Source organism: Protomyctophum parallelum (genome assembly GCF_964188405.1).
Source record: "Protomyctophum parallelum genome assembly, chromosome: 6".
NCBI lineage: Eukaryota > Metazoa > Chordata > Actinopteri > Myctophiformes > Myctophidae > Protomyctophum > Protomyctophum parallelum.
Window position 1 is genome coordinate 42,515,409 of NC_139701.1, and position 24,045 is coordinate 42,539,453.

Sequence of the window (24,045 nt, forward strand, 5' to 3'; positions counted from 1 at the left end):
CTCTCTCTCTCTCTCTCTCTCTCTCTCTCTCTCTCTCTCTCTCTCTCTCTCTCTCTGGGGCTCGGTGGGCGATATGGTGAAGCGCGGCTAAAACTAGGCTCTGTTGCAGCGTTCGAATAATGGGAGATTTTTATCCTTTTTTTTCCCGTTGTTGTTTTTGGCGGGTGGAGAGATGGATGTGTGTGTGTGTGTGTGTGTGTGTGTGTGTGTGGGTGTGTGTGTGTGTGTGTGTGTGTGTGTGTGTGTGTGTGGGTGTGTGTGTGTGTGTGTGTGTGTGTGTGTGTGTGTGTGTGTGTGTGTGTGTGTGGGTGTGTGTGTGTGTGTGTGTGTGTGTGTGTGTGTGTGTGTGTGTGTGGGTGTGTGTGTGTGTGTGTGTGTGTGTGTGTGTGTGTGTGTGTGTGTGTGTGTGTGTGTGTGTGTGTGTGTGGTGTGTGTGTGTGTGTGTGTGTGTGTGTGTGTGTGTGTGTGTGTGTGTGTGTGTGGGTGTGTGTGTGTGTGTGTGTGTGTGTGTGTGTGTGTGTGTGTGTGTGTGTGTGTGGGTGTGTGTGTGTGTGTGTGTGTGTGTGTGTGTGTGTGTGTGTGTGTGTGTGTGTGTGTGTGTGTGTGTGTGGGGAACGATTGATGCTTCATCACAGAGCTGTACAGAATTATGTCTGTCTGTCTGTCTGTCTGTCTGTCTGTCTGTCTGTCTGTCTGTCCGCGTGCGTGCGTGCGAACGTCCTATACTTGGTCCTTCAAGTGTGCCATGCACTAGTGAACTCTGATGCTCCACCATGTGTTCATAGTGCCATGCACTAGTGAACTCTGATGCTCCACCTAATGTTCATAGTGCCATGCACTAGTGAACTCTGATGCTTCATAGTGCCATGCACTAGTGAACTCTGATGCTCCACCATGTGTTCATATAGTGCCATGCACTAGTGAACTCTGATGCTCCACCTAATGTTCATAGTGCCATGCACTAGTGAACTCTGATGCTCCACCATGTGTTCATATAGTGCCATGCACTAGTGAACTCTGATGCTCCACCATGTGTTCATATAGTGCCATGCACTAGTGAACTCTGATGCTCCACCATGTGTCATATAGTGCCATGCACTATAGTGAACTCTGATGCTCCACCATGTGTCATATAGTGCCATGCACTAGTGAACTCTGATGCTCCACCATGTGTCATATAGTGCCATGCACTATAGTGAACTCTGATGCTCCACCATGTGTTCATAGTACCATGCACTATAGTGAACTCTGATACTCCACCATGTGTTCATATAGTGCCGTGCACTAGTGAACTCTGATGCTCCACCATGTGTTCATATAGTGCCGTGCACTATAGTGAACTCTGATACTCCACCATGTGTTCATATAGTGCCGTGCACTAGTGAACTCTGATGCTCCACCATGTGTTCATAGTACCATGCACTATAGTGAACTCTGATGCTCCACCATGTGTTCATATAGTGCCATGCACTATAGTGAACTCTGATGCTCCACCATGTGTTCATATAGTGCCGTGCACTATAGTGAACTCTGATGCTCCACCATGTGTTCATATAGTGCCGTGCACTATAGTGAACTCTGATACTCCACCATGTGTTCATATAGTGCCGTGCACTAGTGAACTCTGATGCTCCACCATGTGTTCATAGTACCATGCACTAGTGAACTCTGATACTCCACCATGTGTTCATAGTACCATGCACTATAGTGAACTCTGATGCTCCACCATGTGTTCATATAGTGCCGTGCACTATAGTGAACTCTGATGCTCCACCATGTGTTCATATAGTGCCATGCACTATAGTGAACTCTGATGCTCCACCATGTGTTCATATAGTGCCATGCACTAGTGAACTCTGATGCTCCACCATGTGTTCATAGTACCATGCACTATAGTGAACTCTGATACTCCACCAGCCTGTAGATCTGCTATTTTCGCTATACTTTGGGCCAAAACTTATGGGATTTGAGGGTGGAAATAAGTGAGGACAATTGTCGTGATTGGTCGGAATGCGATGATGTACGACGATGATATGAGCGCCCCTCACTTCACACGGGTGTGATTTTTAAGGGGCGCTATAGCCCCTCCTATGTACAAGCTTTGGCCCCCCACACACGTCTCAAGATTTGCCATTGACGATGAACGGAGAAATGACGTCGGAATTCCGCTATAAATAATAGCCTTTGATGTAAATTGAACATCAAAACAGGGAAAATGTACGTCGTAGATCACGGGTGTGATTTTTACTTGTAAAAGTGTGATGTGTTGATTCAGTGATTCAGTGATTCAGTGATTCATTCACACACACACACACACACACACGCGTGCGCGCGTACACACCGGGAACGCCGACTTCATAATTGCCGTGGTCTCAATTAGATTGAATTAGCACTCCGTCGGTTTTAATTGTCCTATCGTGGTTTTGTGTGTTTTTGTTTAACTTGACGACGCGTGTCAAAAGATAGATTATGTGTAATTAAGTGACGAGGTGTTTTCAAGTGGCACTCTGAACAACACACACACACAAACACGCACGCACGCACACACACACAAACGCACACACGCACACATGCACACAAACACACGCACACACGCACGCACGCACACACACATGCACGCACGCACGCACGCACACACGCAACACAGATACACGTGCGCATATCAATTCCAAGTGGCTTAATTTCTTATACACAACTAAATGAATAAACTAATAGCATCTCTCTCTCTCTCTCTCTCTCCAGTGAGTTTCGTGGCCTGCGGGGGCGGGGCGGTGCTCTACGAGGTCAGCGCAGAGGGGGCGTGGCTGGGCGTGAGCGAGGAGGGCGTGCTGTGGGCGAGCCGAGGCCTGCGATTGGCCGAGGGCCGGAGCACGGCGCTGCGCGTGTACGCCACGGACCCAATCAGCAAGCAGCGATGGAAGATGACCGTCACGCTCATTACACACCGCACGGAGGTGAGCACGCACGCACGCACGCACGCACGCACACACACACACACACACACACACACACACACACACACACACACACACACACACACACACACACACACACACACACCTAGTGTAAAAACACAACTTTCATTCAGTTAGAAAATGTTTTAAGCGTGTGTGTGTGCGTGCGTGCATACGTGTGTGCGTGCGTAGGTGCATGCATAATGTGTGTGTGTGTGTGTGTGTGTGTGTGTGTTTTTTAGTTGGTTTTGTGACTTTACTTATATTACATATTGTCAGATACTTGCACGACGGAGTTTGAGAGGAGGAGAGGTGGTGGCGTTAGCTGCTTTAGCGGACAGTTTGAGAGGGGGAGAGGTGGTGGAGTTAGCTGCTTTAAAGCAGACAGTTTGAGAAGGAGTGAGGTGGTGGAGTTAGCTGCTTTAGCGGACAGTTTTGAGGGTCCAATGGAGTTAAGAGGTCTTGTACGAAGTGCTTTTTACTACTTTTAATTTGTTTGACATTGTTGTTTGACAACGTTGTGTTAAAGGGTGTTCAATAGCACTGATTTATGGGGGGGAGAAAACCATTGGGAGATCATTCAGGTCAGGTTTAGGGTCATGATTATACCCATTCTGACCTGAGATCAGATTCATACGAGGTTTCCACTGGACACAAACTGGTCTGATTAACCCATTCTGACCTGAGATCAGATTCTAAAAAATGTCAGTCGTTTTTCAAAAATAGCAGACCCACAAGCTCGTATCGCGCCACTCGGTGGCGCGCTATGAGCTTGTAGATCTGCTATTTTTCAATAGCTAAAGCATAACATAATGCTAACACCAAAAGGGGTTCCCGCCCAAAATGGGTTAAACCATGTAGAGTAGAGTATGTAGAGTAGAGTTTACATGTAGAGTTTACATGTCCGCGTCATCAGTGCCCATACCCGAAGGCGGGGTTGGCGAAAGGGCCTTTCTGTGTGGAGTTTGCATGTTCTCCCCGTGTCCCCTAGGGTAGGTACCCTCACAAAAACATGCAGTAATCCTGGTCTCTAAACTGCCTCCCCCTGGCCAGCCGGGATGCCTGATGGAGGGGGAAAGGAACTGGTTGGAATAACGTGTTCCTTCCACACGCTACGTCCAACCAGGGAAACTCCCCCCTGTCAGGTGTAAAGGAGCAACTTGGACACTCAAGCATGAAGGAAGCATGAGTTAAGTCCGTTGCTCTCCCTAGGTTGGCGGAGGGTGTGTCATCACAGGATGATTGACACAGGGGTGAAAAATGGGACAAAAAATATAAATTAAAAGAGTTTACATGTCGCGTCTGAAATGGGCGACGGTGGCTCAGGGGGTAGAGTGGCCGGATAGTGGCCGCAATGTTCCCAGTTCGAACCCCGTGGGCTCCCCCATGAGTCAGTGTCGAAGTGTCCTCGAGCAAACCCGTCTGAACCCTATAATTGCTCCCGACGTGCAGGTTGTTGGTGCCTCGCATGGTTTTCCTCCGCCATCGCTGTATGGGTGTGTGTGTGTGAATGTGACGCACCGTCTATGTGAAGCGCCTTGGATAAAGGCGCTATACGTATAATATAAATGCACCATTTAACATTCAGGAACTACAGTAGGCTATAGTTGTGCGGCTGTGGCATTCACCGACAATTTCACAAGCTCACTCACACTGCCCTAGAAATGTGTGCAATGTTCACGTCTGCGCGCGTGCGTGCCTGTGTGCGTGCGGTTGCGTACAGGATAATCTTAACATTGTCCTACCCCCCCCCCCCCCCCCCCCCCCCCCCACCTCCCAACGAGAGAAGTGGTTTCGGGGAACATTTCAACTTTTCAGCCAAATGTGAAGTGAAGTGAAGTGAAGTGAAGTGAAATGAGACCCAGTCGATTCATATACGAGGTATAATTCTGCAGTCGGCAATAAAAAATAAAATAAAAAGCCAGCGGTAAAAGAAAATGTGAATAAATGAAGCAATTTGCACAAAACCACAGCGTTCGTCCGTCAGCACAGGGGGATGTTGTCTTAACCCATTCGGGACGTTTTTTAATGGATATAGTTCCACTGCTGCCGTTGTTGTTGTTTGTGGAGAGATATGAAGTTATGCCGAGAGCTGACACTTACATGCACAGACGCTATATGTACAACTGTATAGCCACGCAGGCTCTGCTGGCGCGTGCACGCACGCACGCACGCACGCACGCACGCACGCACGCACGCACGCACGCACACGCACGCACGCACGCACGCACGCACGCACACAGACACACACACACACACACACACACACACACACACACACACACACACACACACACAAACACTAGCCTGGCCCAGCACTTGGAGCAAGCGCTGGAGAATATTTTTTCACCCATCAGAGCTCCCCCCACACACGGGAACACACTTATACGCGTACCACACACACACGCATGCACGCACGCATGCGCGCGTACGCATGCGCGCGCGCGCACGCATGCGCGCGCACGCACGCGTGAAGTGTGAATAACCATAATTAAGCCGTTTTCAAACCCTAATTAGAGACCAGCTGAAATGGGGGGAATGGAAGTATTTTTTCACACTTTTAGAGCATATCTGTGGTCGTAATGGAGACATGGATTTAAAAAATAATATGCCAATTATTTGTTGTGTATTTTTTTTATATTAAAAGTCCATAAAAGTCTACAGAATATGCTGAGCGAAGGGATTTTTCCAGCTAGGATGTGTGCATGCGCGCGCGAGCGTGCGTGTGTGTGTCGGCACACACGCGCGTGCGCGTGAAATGTAACTCAAGTACTTAAGTACGATACGATATTTTTACTTCGACTCCACTACATCTCAGAGCGGGTTAGTTTTAACCAGCCACGGGTTAGTTTTAACCAGCCACGGGTTAGTTTTAACCTGCCACGGTTTAGTTTTAACCTGCCACGGGTTAGTTTTAACCAGCCACAGGTTAGTTTTAACCTGCCACGGTTTAGTTTTAACCTGCCACGGGTTAGTTTTAACCAGCCACGGGTTAGTTTTAACCTGCCACGGTTTAGTTTTAACCTGCCACGGGTTAGTTTTAACCAGCCACAGGTTAGTTTTAACCTGCCACGGTTTAGTTTTAACCTGCCACGGTTTAGTTTTAACCTGCCACGGTTTAGTTTTAACCTGCCACGGGGTTAGTTTTAACCAGCCACGGGTTAGTTTTAACCAGCCACGGTTTAGTTTTAACCTGCCACGGGTTAGTTTTAACCAGCCACGGGTTAGTTTTAACCAGCCACGGGTTAGTTTTAACCAGCCACGGGTTAGTTTTAACCAGCCACGGTTTAGTTTTAACCTGCCACGGGTTAGTTTTAACCTGCCACGGGTTAGTTTTAACCTGCCACGGGTTAGTTTTAACCTGCCACGGTTTAGTTTTAACCTGCCACGGGTTAGTTTTAACCTGCCACGGGTTAAGTATATTTTGATGTTGATACTTTTGTACTTTAATTTTGAATACCTGTAACAGAGCATTTCTTACATTGCATTATTGATACTGTTACTTAAGTAGAAAAACTCTCCAAAACTGATGCGCGTATGTAGCCTATGTGTGTGTTGGTGCGTGCGTGCGTGCGTGTGTGCGTGGCGAGCGTGCGTGGCGTCATGTGTGCCCAGACACAGTGTCTCCAGCCAGCCTCACAGAGACACAGAGCTCTTATTATTTAACATATAATCTGAACAATGCACAATGCCTTCATTAACATTCATTACATTATGTAAACCGACCACTTCACATTAGTGTGCACACACAGCGTGTGGTTTGGATTCATTACGACATGAAGTGACCAATGTTGACATTCTAAGAAGTACTTCTAGCCCTTAAGCTGCTATAAAACAGCGCCCTGCTATCCACAGATAAACACCACGGAATGCCCCGGCCAAAGAAAACATGAAGGTTCTCCACCAGGGGTCCTTGAGGGGGGGGGGGGTTCCAGGTGGTCCACAGTTGGTAACCAAATGGACCCTTATTAGATCTTTGACTCTTGAGAGTGTACAACGAAACCATTTGGTTTCGCGTTTTTGTGCGCGTGTTTGTGCGAGTGTTTGTGTGTGTGTTTGTGCCTGTTTGTGCGTGTCTGTGCGTGTTTGTGCACATGCGGCTGTTTGCAAACGACATAACACATGTATTGTCACAGGCATAATTGTGTCTCTGCACAGCAGGACGTGAAAAGTGAACAGTGAACAGTGAACAGTGAACAGTGAACAGTGAACAGTGAGTAGTGAACAGTGAACAGTGAGTAGTGAACAGTGAACAGTGAACAGTGAGTAGTGAGCAGTGAGCAGTGAGCAGTGAGCAGTGAACAGTGAACAGTGAACAGTGAACAGTGAGCAGTGAGCAGTGAGCAGTGAGCAGTGAGCAGTGAGCAGTGAACAGTGAACAGTGAACAGTGAACAGTGAGTAGTGAGCAGTGAGCAGTGAGCAGTGAACAGTGAACAGTGAGCAGTGAGCAGTGAGCAGTGAACAGTGAGCAGTGAGCAGTGAGCAGTGAACAGTGAACAGTGAACAGTGAGCAGTGAGCAGTGAGCAGTGAGCAGTGAACAGTGAACAGTGAGCAGTGAGCAGTGAGCAGTGAGCAGTGAACAGTGAGTAGTGAGTAGTGAGTAGTGAGCAGTGAACAGTGAGTAGTGAGTAGTGAGCAGTGAACAGTGAACAGTGAGTAGTGAACAGTGAACAGTGAACAGTGAATAGTGAATAGTCTCCAGACCGCCGTCGTCATTTTGTCTCTCTTTGTGTCAGAATGAAAACCACTTCCAGTCGCGTCGAGGTGTTCAAATCCCTCTCGTCTGATTGGTTCATGTGCACACCCATTGTGACTGCATTGTGAATCCTTCTAGGGGGGGAGGGGGGCAGGGGTCCTTGAGGGAGTTCCAGGGGGTCCCCCAGCTAAATGATATAGTTTGGAACGAAATGGGCCCTTATGGGTCTGTAACTCTCTTTTAATTAACGTAGATTTTACAGTATATATTGTCGGTCCCAGAGATAGAAATGTCATCGAATGGGGGGGGGGGGGGGGGGGTCCGTAGCCTAATAATGCATGTCAGACTGGGGGGGGGGGGGGGGTCCTTGAAATGAATCGTGGTTTTGCTATAGAGCTGTATAAATCTTCTCTTTATGTGGGGGTCCCTGCATAGAGCTGTATAAATGTTCTCTTTATGTGGGGGTCCCTGCATAGAGCTGTATAAATCTTCTCTTTATGTGGGGGTCCCTGCATAGAGCTGTATAAATGTTCTCTTTATGTGGGGGTCCCTGCATAGAGCTGTATAAATGTTCTCTTTATGTGGAGGTCCCTGCATAGAGCTGTATAAATGTTCTCTTTATGTGGGGGTCCCTGCATAGAGCTGTATAAATCTTCTCTTTATGTGGGGGTCCCTGCATAGAGCTGTATAAATGTTCTCTTTATGTGGGGGTCCCTGCATAGAGCTGTATAAATCTTCTCTTTATGTGGGGGTCCCTGCATAGAGCTGTATAAATGTTCTCTTTATGTGGAGGTCCCTGCATAGAGCTGTATAAATCTTCTCTTTATGTGGGGGTCCCTGCATAGAGCTGTATAAATGTTCTCTTTATGTGGGGGTCCCTGCATAGAGCTGTATAAATATTCTCTTTATGTGGGGGTCCCTGCATAGAGCTGTATAAATGTTCTCTTTATGTGGGGGTCCCTGCATAGAGCTGTATAAATGTTCTCTTTATGTGGGGGTCCCTGGCATAGAGCTGTATAAATGTTCTCTTTATGTGGGGGTCCCTGCATAGAGCTGTATAAATGTTCTCTTTATGTGGGGGTCCCTGCATAGAGCTGTATAAATGTTCTCTTTATGTGGGGGTCCCTGCATAGAGCTGTATAAATGTTCTCTTTATGTGGAGGTCCCTGCATAGAGCTGTATAAATGTTCTCTTTATGTGGGGGTCCCTGGCATAGAGCTGTATAAATCTTCTCTTTATGTGGGGGTCCCTGCATAGAGCTGTATAAATGTTCTCTTTATGTGGGGGTCCCTGCATAGAGCTGTATAAATCTTCTCTTTATGTGGGGGTCCCTGCATAGAGCTGTATAAATGTTCTCTTTATGTGGGGGTCCCTGCATAGAGCTGTATAAATCTTCTCTTTATGTGGGGGTCCCTGCATAGAGCTGTATAAATCTTTTCTTTATGTGGGGGTCCCTGGCATAGAGCTGTATAAATGTTCTCTTTATGTGGGGGTCCCTGCATAGAGCTGTATAAATGTTCTCTTTATGTGGAGGTCCCTGCATAGAGCTGTATAAATGTTCTCTTTATGTGGGGGTCCCTGGCATAGAGCTGTATAAATGTTCTCTTTATGTGGGGGTCCCTGCATAGAGCTGTATAAATATTCTCTTTATGTGGGGGTCCCTGCATAGAGCTGTATAAATGTTCTCTTTATGTGGGGGTCCCTGCATAGAGCTGTATAAATGTTCTCTTTATGTGGGGGTCCCTGCATAGAGCTGTATAAATGTTCTCTTTATGTGGGGGTCCCTGCATAGAGCTGTATAAATCTTCTCTTTATGTGGGGGTCCCTGCATAGAGCTGTATAAATGTTCTCTTTATGTGGGGGTTCCTGGCATAGAGCTGTATAAATGTTCTCTTTATGTGGGGGTCCCTGCATAGAGCTGTATAAATGTTCTCTTTATGTGGGGGTCCCTGCATAGAGCTGTATAAATGTTCTCTTTATGTGGGGGTCCCTGGCATAGAGCTGTATAAATATTCTCTTTATGTGGGGGTCCCTGCATAGAGCTGTATAAATATTCTCTTTATGTGGGGGTCCCTGCATAGAGCTGTATAAATGTTCTCTTTATGTGGGGGTCCCTGCATAGAGCTGTATAAATGTTCTCTTTATGTGGGGGTCCCTGCATAGAGCTGTATAAATGTTCTCTTTATGTGGGGGTCCCTGCATAGAGCTGTATAAATGTTCTCTTTATGTGGGGGTCCCTGCATAGAGCTGTATAAATGTTCTCTTTATGTGGAGGTCCCTGCATAGAGCTGTATAAATGTTCTCTTTATGTGGGGGTCCCTGCATAGAGCTGTATAAATGTTCTCTTTATGTGGGGGTCCCTGGCATAGAGCTGTATAAATCTTCTCTTTATGTGGGGGTCCCTGCATAGAGCTGTATAAATGTTCTCTTTATGTGGAGGTCCCTGCATAGAGCTGTATAAATGTTCTCTTTATGTGGGGGTCCCTGCATAGAGCTGTATAAATGTTCTCTTTATGTGGGGGTCCCTGCATAGAGCTGTATAAATCTTCTCTTTATGTGGGGGTCCCTGCATAGAGCTGTATAAATGTTCTCTTTATGTGGGGGTCCCTGCATAGAGCTGTATAAATGTTCTCTTTATGTGGGGGTCCCTCCATAGAGCTGTATAAATGTTCTCTTTATGTGGAGGTCCCTGGCATAGAGCTGTATAAATGTTCTCTTTATGTGGGGGTCCCTGGCATAGAGCTGTATAAATATTCTCTTTATGTGGGGGTCCCTGCATGGCATGTCTTTTCAAATGGCGGTCGTTGACATGAGAAGGTTTGGGAAGCGCTGTTCTAGTGAAGCTATATTTATAGTTTAGAGAGAAACGGGACAAGGTATTCAGGACAGCCCCGGTGTGTACAGAAGCCTGTGTGTGCGCGCGCGTGTGTGTGCGTGTGCGTGTGTGTGTGTGTGTGTGTGTGTGTGTGCTAGCGCGTGTGTATGTGCATGTGTGCGTAGGCGTTTGCCGACAGACAGACAGACAGACAGACAGACAGACAGACAGACAGACAGACAGACAGACAGACAGACAGAGAGGCCTCATTAAGCCACATGTTGGCACCCGTCTGTTGTGACGCGAGAGACTCTCTGTGGTTGGCTGACAGCACAGAGAGAGAGAGAGAGAGACAGAGAGAGAGAGAGAGAGAGAGAGAGAGAGAGAGACCATCTGGTGGCTCTAGATACTCTCGCTCGCCCCACCACGCGCTAATTAGTGGCGGAGGAAACACTCTGATTATTTGCTTACATATAGAAGTTTAGCGGCAACTTGTAGACGCACTCTGTTACTATGAGTGAGAGGCCTGTTTTCAACTTGTAGACGGGCTCTGTTACTATGAGTGAGAGGCCTGTTTTCAACTTGTAGACGCGCTCTGTTACTATGAGTGAGAGGCCTGTTTTCAACTTGTAGACGGGCTCTGTTACTATGAGTGAGAGGCCTGTTTTCAACTTGTAGACGCACTCTGTTACTATGAGTGAGAGGCCTGTTTTCAACTTGTAGACGCGCTCTGTTACTATGAGTGAGAGGCCTGTTTTCAACTTGTAGACGCGCTCTGTTACTATGAGTGAGAGGCCTGTTTTCAACTTGTAGACGCGCTCTGTTACTATGAGTGAGAGGCCTGTTTTCAACTTGTAGACGCGCTCTGTTACTATGAGTGAGAGGCCTGTTTTCAACTTGTAGACGCACTCTGTTACTATGAGTGAGAGGCCTGTTTTCAACTTGTAGACGCACTCTGTTACTATGAGTGAGTACACGCTACGAGCTTGTAGGTCTGCTATTTTTGAGAAATCGTGAAAATGTGCCTCAGATCTTTGAATATATTATTCTTTCAGAGTTTCAGTTTTTAACTCAAATCGTTGCTTCTGGGGGGGGGGGGGAGGGGGTCCCTGGAACAACATATTTTCAGATGGGGGTCGGCGGACAATTACAGATAGTTTTTGGGGACCTTGACGTGAAATATTGAGAACCACTGATACAGAAACATGAGGTTTTTCAGAAAAAAATAAAATTTTAAAAATGTCGACGTCAGGCCAAAATGGGTTAAGTCCTGGCCTGAAGACGTTATGCAATGTAGCGGTGATTCGGTAACGTTCCTGGAGCAGTCCCACACAACGTCAGGTGGGAAGCCATGACTACCAACAGCAGAGGACAAAAACGCACCAAATAAATAAACAAAAGCAATTTACGATGACTCACTGGGCAAGTGTTGTTTTTGTCGACTAAAACTACCTTTTTTCACTGACAAAAACTAAAATGGAAACTAAATGAAAACTAAGCGACGATGACTAAAACTAGGACTAAAAATAAAGTGACCATTTCGTCAACAGATATGAATAAAAACTAAAATGTTAGGACGGGACGAGTGGTCAAGAGATCCATCTGCGACGCGCCGTGAGCTCGTAGATCGGCTGTTTTCAGCAAGTGTAAAATCTGTCATTACGACGGCATCGAGGCCCGCCGAAATACGTTTTAGTCGATCAAATCAACTGTAGAGTTAGTCGGAGGTGACAAACTGACACTATTGAGCCTATATGACACACACTATGGCATCGCCTGTAGTATCCTCTATCACATTCAGTATAGATTATGACACACACTATGGCATCGCCTATAGTATCCTCTATCACATTCAGTATAGATTATGACACACACTATGGCATCGCCTATAGTATCCTCTATCACATTCAGTATAGATCCTGTGAAGCCAGATGTCATTTCTTGAGGTCTAGTAGGACTATAGTAAATAACCTAAAAAACCTTTTGTGAAAAACAAATACATATTTAGCCCCATGTTCGAATGCCCCCGCCCCCCCCCTGTCAAAAGAATTGCTGAGATGAAATAGCAGATGAAACAAATGTATAACTCTCTAAGAACAACCTATAAAAAACAACCTCGGTTGAAAAGAAAAAAAACCTAAAGTAACGGTCAAGGGCGTACAATTCATGTACTTTACTTTGCACCTCAGCTGCGTATAACGGCACACGGGGAGTCTGCAGTCCATGCCATCGGGTATAGTGTGTTCTTACCGGCACTGATAATAAGTGCGTGCGTGCGTGCGTGCGTGTTTAGACAAGAGAGGCCAGTCTCTGAACACGACCCAGAAATAGCCCTGGTCGCTCGGCCGGTCGGCTCTGCCAACATACTGCCACTGAGAGAGAGAGAGAGAGAGAGAGAGAGAGAGAGCGAGAGAGAGAGAGAGAGAGAGAGAGATAGAGAGAGAGAGAGAGAGAGAGAGAGAGAGAGAGAGAGAGAGAGAGAGCGCTTCAGTAATGCTGCCAACAGCTTACACGCTGATGCATTAGTGCAAGTGCCTCTCAAAGCTTTGTGCTTTTTTTTTCTCCTCTGTGTCAAGAATTCTCATAACTCTGAGAGTGTGTACAGATGTAACACGTGTTGCATTTTGTATACACTCAGAGTTATACAGAGCCGGTAAAAAAAAGAGGGCCCATTTGGAACCCTGTCAAAGGAATCCTGCAGAGGGTCCGTGTTTCGTTGAAGTCATCCATCCATCTTCGACCGCTTATCCGTCGTCGGGTCGCGGGGGCGACAGCTCCACCAGAAGTGTTCAGGACTTCCCTCTTCCAGAGCAACATTATAGTGACTTCCTCCTGGGGGGGATCCCGAGACGTTCCAAGGCCCAGTGACTCCATCTGCGCCTTGGTCTGCCCCTGCGGGGGTCTCCTCCCAGTGGGACGTGGTCCTTGGTCTGCCCCGGGGGGGTCTCCTCCCAGTGGGACGTGGTCCTTGGTTTGCCCGGGGGGGGTCTCCTTCCAGTGGGACGTGGTCCTTGGTCTGCCCCGCGGGGGTCTCCTCCCAGTGGGACGTGGTCCTTGGTCTGCCCCAGGGGGGTCTCCTCACAGTGGGACGTGGTCCTTGGTCTCCCCAGAGGGGTCTCCTCCCAGTGGGACGTGGTCCTTGGTCTGCCCCGGGGGGGTCTCCTCCCAGTGGGACGTGGTCCTTGGTCTCCCCAGGGGGGTCTCCTCCCAGTGGGACGTGGTCCTTGGTCTGCCCCGGGGGTCTCCTCCCAGTGGGACGTGGTCCTTGGTCTGCCCGGGGGGTCTCCTCCCAGTGGGACGTGGTCCTTGGTCTGCCCCGGGGTCTCCTCCCAGTGGGACGTGGTTTTTGGTCTGCCCCGGGGGGGGTCTCCTCCCAGTGGGACGTGGTCCTTGGTCTGCCCCGGGGTCTCCTCCCAGTGGGACGTGGTCTTTGGTCTGCCCCCGGCGGGGTCTCCTCCCAGTGGGACGTGGTCCTTGGTCTGCCCCGGGGTCTCCTCCCAGTGGGACGTGGTCCTTGGTCTGCCCCGGGGGGGGGTCTCCTCCCAGTGGGACGTGGTCCTTGGTCTGCCCCGGGGGGGGGTCTCCTCCCAGTGGGAGTGGTCCTTGGTCTGCCCCGGGGTCTCCTCCCAGTGGGACGTGGCCTCGAGGACCTCCCTATAGGGAGATGCCCGAGAGGCGTCCTAACCAGATGACCCGAACCACCTAAGCTATATATGGCTCCTTTCCAGGCGAAGACGCAGCAACGCTACAATCTGAATAAGTAAATAATTTAATTGAATAAAAAGCATAACCAGAGGAAGACAGTATATAGATTAAAATGTACGTATAGAGTTCATCTAATCTCAAGCAATAGGAATGCATTGCTCCAAAGTTCATATGCTATACCTAGTAGGGAGATTGTATAGCCTCTGTTTTCATCCATGCTAAACCCTACTATTTTGACAAATAAAACAGCCAATCTACATCAACACGTTTGTGAGCTTGTAGATCGGCAATTTGAACTCATTCCAGGCTAACGACTTCTTTAACGCCTTTTTTTAAATGAAATCCCGCACCGCCAACGATGCCATTGAGGTGTTATTCAGCGCTTTATTTAAAGGTATATTCAGTGATTTCACTTAATTCAAATATCACTTATTTTTTCTTATTTGTTGGATAATCCTCCCTACTCTAAAGTGCGCTGATCATATAAGAAGTTCCTCCCTGTCCCCAGGGAGCCCCTCATGGGGTCAAAAAAACCCTCGTTTCGGTTTGGGCTTTGGGTGGCAAAGCCTTCATCCAATCAGGATGAGAGGGGCCTTCCTCCAATCAGGATCGAGCGGGGCGGGCCTTGGTGCGCGTGCCGTTGGCCTGTCGCATGTCCCCCCCCCCCCCCCCCCACTGTAGAGCGGGCATGTGCACATCTTGTTACAGGGGAGGACCGGGTTTTTTTGTTCCAAATCACCCAAATCACTGAATGCTCCTTTAGTGATAAACCTATATGCATGACATCAAAGCTCTCGTCGATCGGCAGCTCCATGTTCCATTATTATTATTATTATTATTATTTTATTATTATTATTATTATTGCTTTCCCTTCGGCCTCAATGCATTGAAAAAAAGATGAAGGTGGCGGATGAGGCCTTTCTGGGCCTTTTCTTTACGAGTATTCCATCATGGCGCTGGATATAAATAAAGCGACTGTGTTCAGTGTCGCCTTTTTTATAAAGCGACACTGGATATAAATAAAGCGACTGTGTTCAGTGTAGGGGTGCAACGGTTTTCGGTTTAAAACCGAACCGTTCGGTACAGCATGCACGGTTCAATGCGCTCTAATGAACCGCGCTATTTCGGTTTGCATTGATTCATTTCTTACAGCTGCGAAGAATGAATTTCTCGGTCACACACCGGCCTACTTAGAAGTCTAGCACTCTATCGGTCACACACCGTCCTACTAAGAAGTCTAGCACTCTTTCGGTCACAGAAGTGTAGCACTCTGTCGGCCCACCCCCTACACCCACACACACACACACACACACAGAGACGGCATGATGAGGAGAATAACAGCCCTCGTCTTTAAAGGTTTTATGACATTCATTTTCATTTATTTTTCTTTTTCTTTTTTCTTTTAGGTTTTATGACCTCAATTACACCCAAAAAACCTGAACTTTGAACATTCAGTGGATTTTCTGTGGTCTGAAGTTTTCTTTGGGGTTTGGAAGCCTTTTGAGCTACAATGAAAACAGGCAACACAGTGAAACAGTGACAACAGTGAAACAGTGACATCAAATCAGAGCACCTGTTTGAGCCAGAAAACCCCAGATCACAGAAAATCTACTGAATGTTAAAAGTTCATGTTTTTTGGGTGCAATTGAGATTAGAAAACCTAAAACAAATAAGAACAATTCCAAAACCTTTTTTTTAATGTCACAATCCCTTTAAACGCCGTTCTTGGAATAATTATTGATCGTCATACACAGAGACACACACAGCGGAGTAACCTCGCGCCAACAGGCTTCTAAGCACGGTCTTTGTAAGTTTGTTCAGATCTGATTCTGCATCTGCACTCGCTGTTTGAGTGCTAATTAAGAGGGAGAGTGAGAGCAAAAACAACCCGCAGCAGGACATTAATTCCGTCAGAAAAGTCCCAACAAAATGTCCAATCCATGACTGTAGATAGAAGCCCTTCTTCTAATAATATAAGCATAATATCCTTAAATCCTCATGTAGACTTATTGTAAACTTTTGTATTTTTCTGTGCGACACGAGTACACGACGCATTCACTGTGTGAATCCTCCCCTCCCCTCCACCACTCTCCTCTCCTCATGTGCTTACTGCCCCGTGTGAGCGCATAGGTGCATTTTTTCCCCTTGAAAATAATGACGAGGCACATTAAAATGGCAATATAAGGTTTTTTTCCCCCTTGAAATAATGATGAGGCACATTAAAATAGCAATATAAGGTTTTTTTCCCCCTTTAAAATAATGAAAAGGCAGAAATGCATAATAAAATAATATATGATAAAAAAAGAAAGAAGAAAAGAAAATGCTATAAATAAACTTTTTTGAGTGGTGCAAGCCACTGACTGGTATGAGCATGAGCATGGTTGTTTTTCACCACCTGTGCGCAACCTAACACACACACACACACACACACACACGCACGCACATTATTAACTGTATTTATGATGATTTTGTGTGTGCCAGTACAGTGACAGTACAGTACAGTACAGTAGAGGGACCGGCACACAGTAACTCAACCGTTTCGGACACGGGGCGGCTCGCCGGAACCGGCCCGGCCCCCTGGGCGCGTTCCTGGGGGTCACTTCACACGGGTGTAATTTTTTTTACTGTACCGAAACCGAACCGAAACCCCCATACCGAGGTTCGAACCGAACCGTGGTCTAACTGAACCGTTGCACCCCTAGTTCAGTGGCTCAATAGCAACTCAATAGCAACTCAACTAAAATATGAACGCTTCTAAAGGCTCTAAAGGCTCATACACACTCCAGTTTTTGGTGATAGGTTATCACCGTTTTAGGTGATAGCTATAAGAGTCGAGGCCGTCACACTCGCCAGTGATGTCCTTAAGGATTGACCCCGCCTCCCTGTGGTTTACCCGACTATCTAGACCAATCAGTGAACGGGGGTGATAGCTCCAGAGTGAAAAGACTTGTCTGATAGTGAAAAACAGAGAGATGGGTCTGTGTCCGCGGTGATAGCTGATCATCACGGCGACTGACGTGAAGGTGTAGTTTTCCAACCCTTTAAAAGCTATACAAAAACTGGAGTATGCATATATGAGCCTCTAGCCAGTGATGTGTCCGATCAACGCGACCACGGGGAGACGAGGAGCCCCCCCCCCCCCAAATAAAAGAAAGTCAAAGTAGTAGATCTACAAGCTCTGCTATTCATAGCTCATATTCATATCATAGCTCATATAGCACCGAACTTGTAGGTCTGCTATTTTTGGAGAAAACAAAATGTGAAAATGTGCCGCAAATCTTCGTATATGTATATTCTTTCAAAGCGAACGTTTTTTAACTCAAATCTTTGCTTCCCTGGAACAACATATTTTCAGATGGGGGTCGACGGCCATGTGTTTTTGGGGGGTGCATACTTAGTTTAGACTAGTCATTGGTTAGACATGGGTTAAGGTTAGGTTTAGGTGTGCTGCCCCGTGGGAGGTTAGGTTTAGACTAGTCATTGGTTAGACATGGGTTAAGGTTAGGTTTAGGTGTGCTGCCCCGTGGGAGGTTAGTTAGGTTTAGGGTGAGGGCTTGAGATAGGTTGTAGTTGTATAGGACTAATGGCTTGTCTAACCAATGACTATAGTCCAAAAATCTAACCCTAACCCAAAAAAACGGTCTAAACTAAGTACTGCACTTGTTTTCGGGGGTGCTTGACATGAAAATGTTTGAGAACGACTGACACATAGAAACATGGGGTTTTCTAGAAAACTATCAGGATTTAGAAGGCATTCGTAGAATTGTGGTGATTTGTATAGTAGAGTAAATAATTGCCCCGTTTCGCCAGGTCAGTCACACACTCAACGTTGTGCGATAACGCATTGTAATTTTTTATTTTCCGGCGTGTCTCTGTGATCGAAGATATAATACATATTATACTAAACAGAATTATTGATGTGAGATATATATACCACACGTCTACAATGTCGCAGCGAAAGAGAATAAAAATAGAATGGAGGAAGAAAAGAATGGATGAATAAATTACTGTGGCAACCAAAGATATAGAGAACATTAATGTGGCACAAGGATGAATAATAAAGTTAGTATAACCGCAATACAACCAATCAGGTTATTCTAAGACGCGGTGAACCTTAATTAAACACTTCTTCTGTCCTACATATTATTATAATCTAGAAAAAACGTACAATTTATGCAGGGAGGTTGGCGCGTATAGTATACCCTATAAGCACATACACAGCATTGTAGTTATATTCACAGCCTGTGTGTGTGTGTGTGCGTGTGCGCGTGTGCGTGTGCGCGTGCGCGTGCATGTGCGTGTGTGTGCGTGTGTGTGCGTGTGCGTGTGCGTGCGCGTGTGCGTGTGTGTGTGTGTGTGTGTGTGTGTGTGTGTGTGTGTGTGTGTGCGTGTGCGCGTGTGCATGTGCGTGCGTGTGCGTGTGTGTGTGTGTTCCCAGCAGTATTGCACCAGCTAGCGTACATTTGCATTCTCCATATCGTGTCACGGAGCTGTAATTAACTCTGTGCTGCCTCCGTATGAAATATTAACCCCGTAATGGACTCTGTGGCTCCGTTACGTTGACCTTAAAATGGTAAATGGTGCATTTATAGAGCGCCTTTATCCAAGGCGCTTTATGCAGACGTGTGCATTACATTCACCCGTTCACACGTTCACACACACACGCACGCACGCACGCACGCACACACACACACACACACACACACACACACACACACACACACACACTGTACACATTCACGCAGCGATGCTGGAGGAAACCATGCAAGGCACCGGCCTGCACATCGGGAGAAAACTACAGGGGTTCATAGTGAGTGTTGCTCCAGGACACTTTGGACACTGACCTGAGATCAGATTAAAAAAATGTCTATTACATCCTGACAGTTTCATCATGAACCCATTCTGACCTGAGATCAGATTCTAAAAGTGTCTTCGATTTTTCATTGTCAACAGCTTGTTTAGAACCACAGTGAACGTGGTCTGAACAGGTCTGAACCTGTCCACCGCACCACAACGCCGACTATTTCCCAGCGTAAGGTCAACGTTGCAGCTTGTGTGTGTGTGTGTATGTGCCTGGTGGGTGAGTTATGTGCGTGCGTGCGAACACATGACCCCCCCCCCCATCCCGTGGCCTCGTGGAAAAGGTCACCCTCACTCGAAAACATCTTGTTTCTTCCGCTTGAACTTAAACTTGAGGCATGACTCTGAGCAGACACACACACACACGCACGCACACATGCATGTGCACGCGCACACACACACACACACACACGCACGCACGCACACACACTGATGTTCTGCAGTGCTGGGGAAAAGTATATTAAATAATGGATGCGGACCTTGATGTGAAAAGTTTGTTTTATAGGGGTTTTCTATGTGACCCTATACTATACCCAAGTGCAGAAATAATTCTTATTTTGACCAATGTTCCATCCATTTATCTATAAATACACTATAAAACTGTAGAAAGCAGTCTATCTGCCATCCATTTATATATAAATACACTATAACATGTAGAAAGCAGGTCTGTATGCCATTCATTTATATATCAATCCAGTATAAAACAGTATAAAGCAGGTCTGTCTTCCATCCATTTATCTATAAATACACTATAAAACTGTAGAAAGCAGTCTATCTGCCATCCATTTATATATAAATACACTATAACATGTATAAAGCATGCAGTCTGTATGCCATCCATTTATCTACAAATCCACTATAAAAATGTAGAAAGCATGCAGTCTGTATGCCATCCATTTATCTATTAATCCAGTATAAAAATAAAGCAGGTCTATCTGCCATCCATTTATATATCAATCCAGTATAAAACTGTAGAAAGCAGGTCTGTCTGCCATCCATTTATATATCAATCCAGTATAAAACTGTAGAAAGCAGGTCTGTCCGCCATCCATTTATGTATCAATCCAGTATAAAACTGTAGAAAACATCCATGTATCTCCTGGATGGACTTATCTCCATCGATCTGAACTCACACATGGGTATAGTGTAGTGTATAGCTCTGGCACAGGCAGGCGCTGACACAGCACATTTTGTTTCTGCTTGTATTTATGTGTCAAATGTAGTTTATGTATTTATTTATTTTTTAAACATGTTTTTGGGAAGTCTGCCCATGAATGCATATAGTTGAGGGATCTGGCCTCTAAGATAATTCTCTTTAGAGTAGCCAATTATCTGTGAGTGGATTTTAATAAAGATAAGTCATTAAAGTGTCATGGTGTATGCAGAAAGTTGAACCATAAAAGCTGAGCCAAGTCAACCCATTCTGGGCGGGAACAACTTTTGGTGCTTTAAACATTTTGTTATAATTTAGCTATTGAAAAATAGCAGATCTACGAGCTCATAGCGCGCCACCTGGTATGACGATGATGATGTCACGCGCTATATACCCTCATATTGGTTAACAATTAGAGTGAATCATTTTTTAAACGGCAGCTTATATTGAACTGAAGTCAAGTTAACCCATTTTGACCTGACGTCGAAAAATAAATAAACCTTCGCTCTGAAAGAATATATATTTAAATATTTGTGCCGCATTTTTTACGATTTTTCAAAAATAGCAGATCTACAAGCTTGTAGATCTGCTATTTTTCTATAGCTAAAGTATAACATAATGCTTAGTTATAAAACATCAAAAGGGGTTCCAAAAGGAGAATATTCTCGTAACTGGGAAGCGTCTCAGGTCCCCAGTTTCTCTCTAAAATGCACTTTGTGCCATTTTAATAACGCAATGTATACCCTGAATTTAACTACGGTAACGCTATCCTACACTCGGACGAACCGCCAGGTTCACATTACTGGCGGTTCGCGAGTGTAGGATAGCATGCATGCACGCACGCACGCACAAGCGCGACGATGTTATATGTATTAATCACTTGTTTTATATTCAGTCGTATTTCATTTTTTTAACTGTTTTTCTTACAGTCTCGTAAAATGCATTTTACGTGTGGACCCCCAGGAAGAGTAGAGCTGCTACTAAGGTAGTAGCTAATGGGGATCCAAATAAAGAAATAAACAAGCGCACACGCGCACACCCTGCACCCACAATGCACTGGGAACACCAGAGGGAGAGAGAGAGAGAGAGAGAGAGAGAGAGAGAGAGAGCTGTCGGCGTGTGGATGTCGTTTCCGTGTCCTCAGCCCCTGAGGGGTCGGGTCGTTCCTCCTCCTCCTCCTCCTCCTCCTCCTCCGCCTCCTCCTCGTCATCATCATCTCTGGAGAGCAAGATGACACGGCGGTTCCTGACACACATGCCTATGCGGTCACGCGACTGTGACTCTGCATGTTAAAAGTCGCCAGCGCGGAGGCACTTAATGGGCGAATGAATGTACCGACACAACGCAGGAATAACGTGCACGCTTCTCTGGTGGGGGGGTTTGGGACGGTTTGGGACGGTTTCCCGTCCCATGCTTGGGGAGGTTGTCACAGAGGGGCAGGGGCCGTTAACCCATTTTAGGTGTTAGCATTATGCTATGCTTTAGCTATTGAAAAATAGCAGTATACAAGCTCGTAGTGACGCGCTATACGAGCTTGTAGGTCTGCTGTTTTTGAAAGATCGAAGAACCACTGACATAGAAACAGCTTTTTTTCGGAAAACTGTCAGGATGTAGAAGACATTTTTAGAATCTGATCTCAAGTCAGAATGGGTTAAAGGAGAATTCCATGCTAGAAGGCTACCTTTATTTGTAGTTGTTACGTCCCCACCAAAGAGGTCCAGGTGTTATTTGTAGTTGTTACGTCCCCACCAAAGAGGTCCAGGTGTTATTTGTAGTTGTTACGTCCCCACCAAAGAGGTCCAGGTGTTATTTGTAGTTGTTACGTCCCCACCAAAGAGGTCCAGGTGTTATTTGTAGTTGTTACGTCCCCACCAAAGAGGTCCATGTGTTATTTGTAGTTGTTACGTCCCCACCAAAGAGGTCCAGGTGTTATTTGTAATTGTTACGTCCCCAACAAAGAGGTCCAGGTGTTATTTGTAGTTGTTACGTCCCCACCAAAGAGGTCCAGGTGTTATTTGTAATTGTTACGTCCCCAACAAAGAGGTCCAGGTGTTATTTTTAGCAAAAGTGCATTATTGGCTTTATTTCCGCTAATATAAGCCCTCAATGGGGGTTGGGTTTTCGTGCAAATTCGCTCATTTTCATTGAAATAAATAGAAAATTGTGTCGCTTGGGATACTATTTACATTATGAAGAGAGGATATATACTTTATTTTATTTATTTTTAGCGATTTAGCACAACACCCCATAGCCACATTCAATTCCCATTCAATTCAATGCAATTCATTGAGGGCTTATGGTAGGGGAATTATTATTATTATTATTATTATTATTATTATTATTATTACAAATAAAGGTAAGAAAGCCTTCTAGCATGGAATTCTCCTTTAAGAGGGCACTTTTGGACAAAAATAGCAACGCGTCAGATCAGCTATTTTCGGGGGGTGCAACCCAGATGCAGCACTCAGACTTCCCACACACACACACACACACACACGCACATGTGCAGAGGGTATGCACATGGCATCATCGTACCTGGAAGTTATGCGGGAACGCCCACTGAGTGGCAAAAAAATACTTTCTGCCCTTGACAGCCCATTCATCAAAACAGAAAAGTCCTGTCTGATTGCATTAAACAATGTTAAACTCACCAACATTGCAGCTGTACGAAAAGCTTGAATTATCCTCTTTCTATCTGCAAAGTTTTTGTTTCAGAAAAATCCACCATATAGAAACATTAGGAGCTACTTGCTGTCAAGAAATGCCAGAGTTTGGAAGTGCTTGTTTTCAATAACACAACATTTTGCTGCCTCCTGCATTATGTGACATTTAGCGCTTCCAAACTCCAACACTCCAACCACTCAGTCTAGATGAGGGGGCGTGTCCTGACTAAATCAGCAGTTTTACAAGCGGTTGTTTTTCCCCGCTCCAAAAGTTTTTTTTTTGAGTGGTGCAACCACTCCAAAGAACAGCAATGTCCGTGTCCGCCTATGTGTTCACCTATGTGTACACCTATGTGTCTATGAGCACCAGTATGACTATTAGTACCAGTAGGGGCGCTGTTTGCCAGAAACAGAGAGAGAGATAGTGCTGTACTGTTGCCTGCTAATGAGAGAGAGAGAGAGAGAGAGAGAGAGAGAGAGAGAGAGAGAGAGAGAGGGGGGAAGGGGGGGGAGAGGGGAGTTGCACCACTCAGTTGACACGGGTGTGATTTTTACGATACAAAAAGAACACAAAAACAGCTCCGGAGACTGTAAAAACAAAAAAAACAACAGGAGACAATAAACTCTAACTCACACCCCGAGGCATCAAAAGCACACCGAAATGGCACTAAGAATGTCATTTAGTCCTTGATTTAGACATGATGAAGGTGAACGTGGCAGCCAATGGCTGTGTGTTTGTGCGTGCGTGTCTGTCGTGCGTGCGTGCGTGTCATGTGTGTCGTGTGTGTTTGTGTGCGCGCAGGGGTTATAACTGGATGGTTATGGCTGCCAGTTCGATCCCTGTGGGCTCCCTCAGAGTTAGTGTTGAAGTGTCCTTGAGCAAGGCTCTGAACCCCTTAAATTGCTCCTGATGTGCTGGTTGATGCCTTGCATGCATGGTTTCCTCCGTCATCGGCGTGTGAATGTGTGTGTGAATGTATGTGTGAATGTGTGTGTGAATGTATGTGTGAATGTATGTGTGAATGTATGTGTGAATGTGTGTGTGAATGTGTGTGTGAATGTATGTGTGAATGTATGTGTGAATGTATGTGTGAATGTGTGTGTGAATGTATGTGTGAATGTATGTGTGAATGTAAACTATACATATTTACTACTATGCTATACATAATTATGTACTATGGCGTGCTATGACTATAT

General features: G+C 46.0%; 1 protein-coding gene across 1 annotated transcript in view; it reads left to right on the plus strand.

Moving 5' to 3' along the window:
* The window catches only part of LOC310859996 (cadherin-2-like), a gene marked incomplete at both ends in the record, with an annotated part of 99,021 nt that overhangs the window by 25,386 nt on the left and 49,590 nt on the right, over positions 1-24,045 (plus strand). The window contains one exon of the mRNA XM_083766760.1: positions 2,743-2,954. Within this exon, the coding sequence (XP_083622886.1) occupies positions 2,743-2,954 (212 nt within the window). The remainder of the gene's footprint in view (positions 1-2,742; positions 2,955-24,045) is intronic.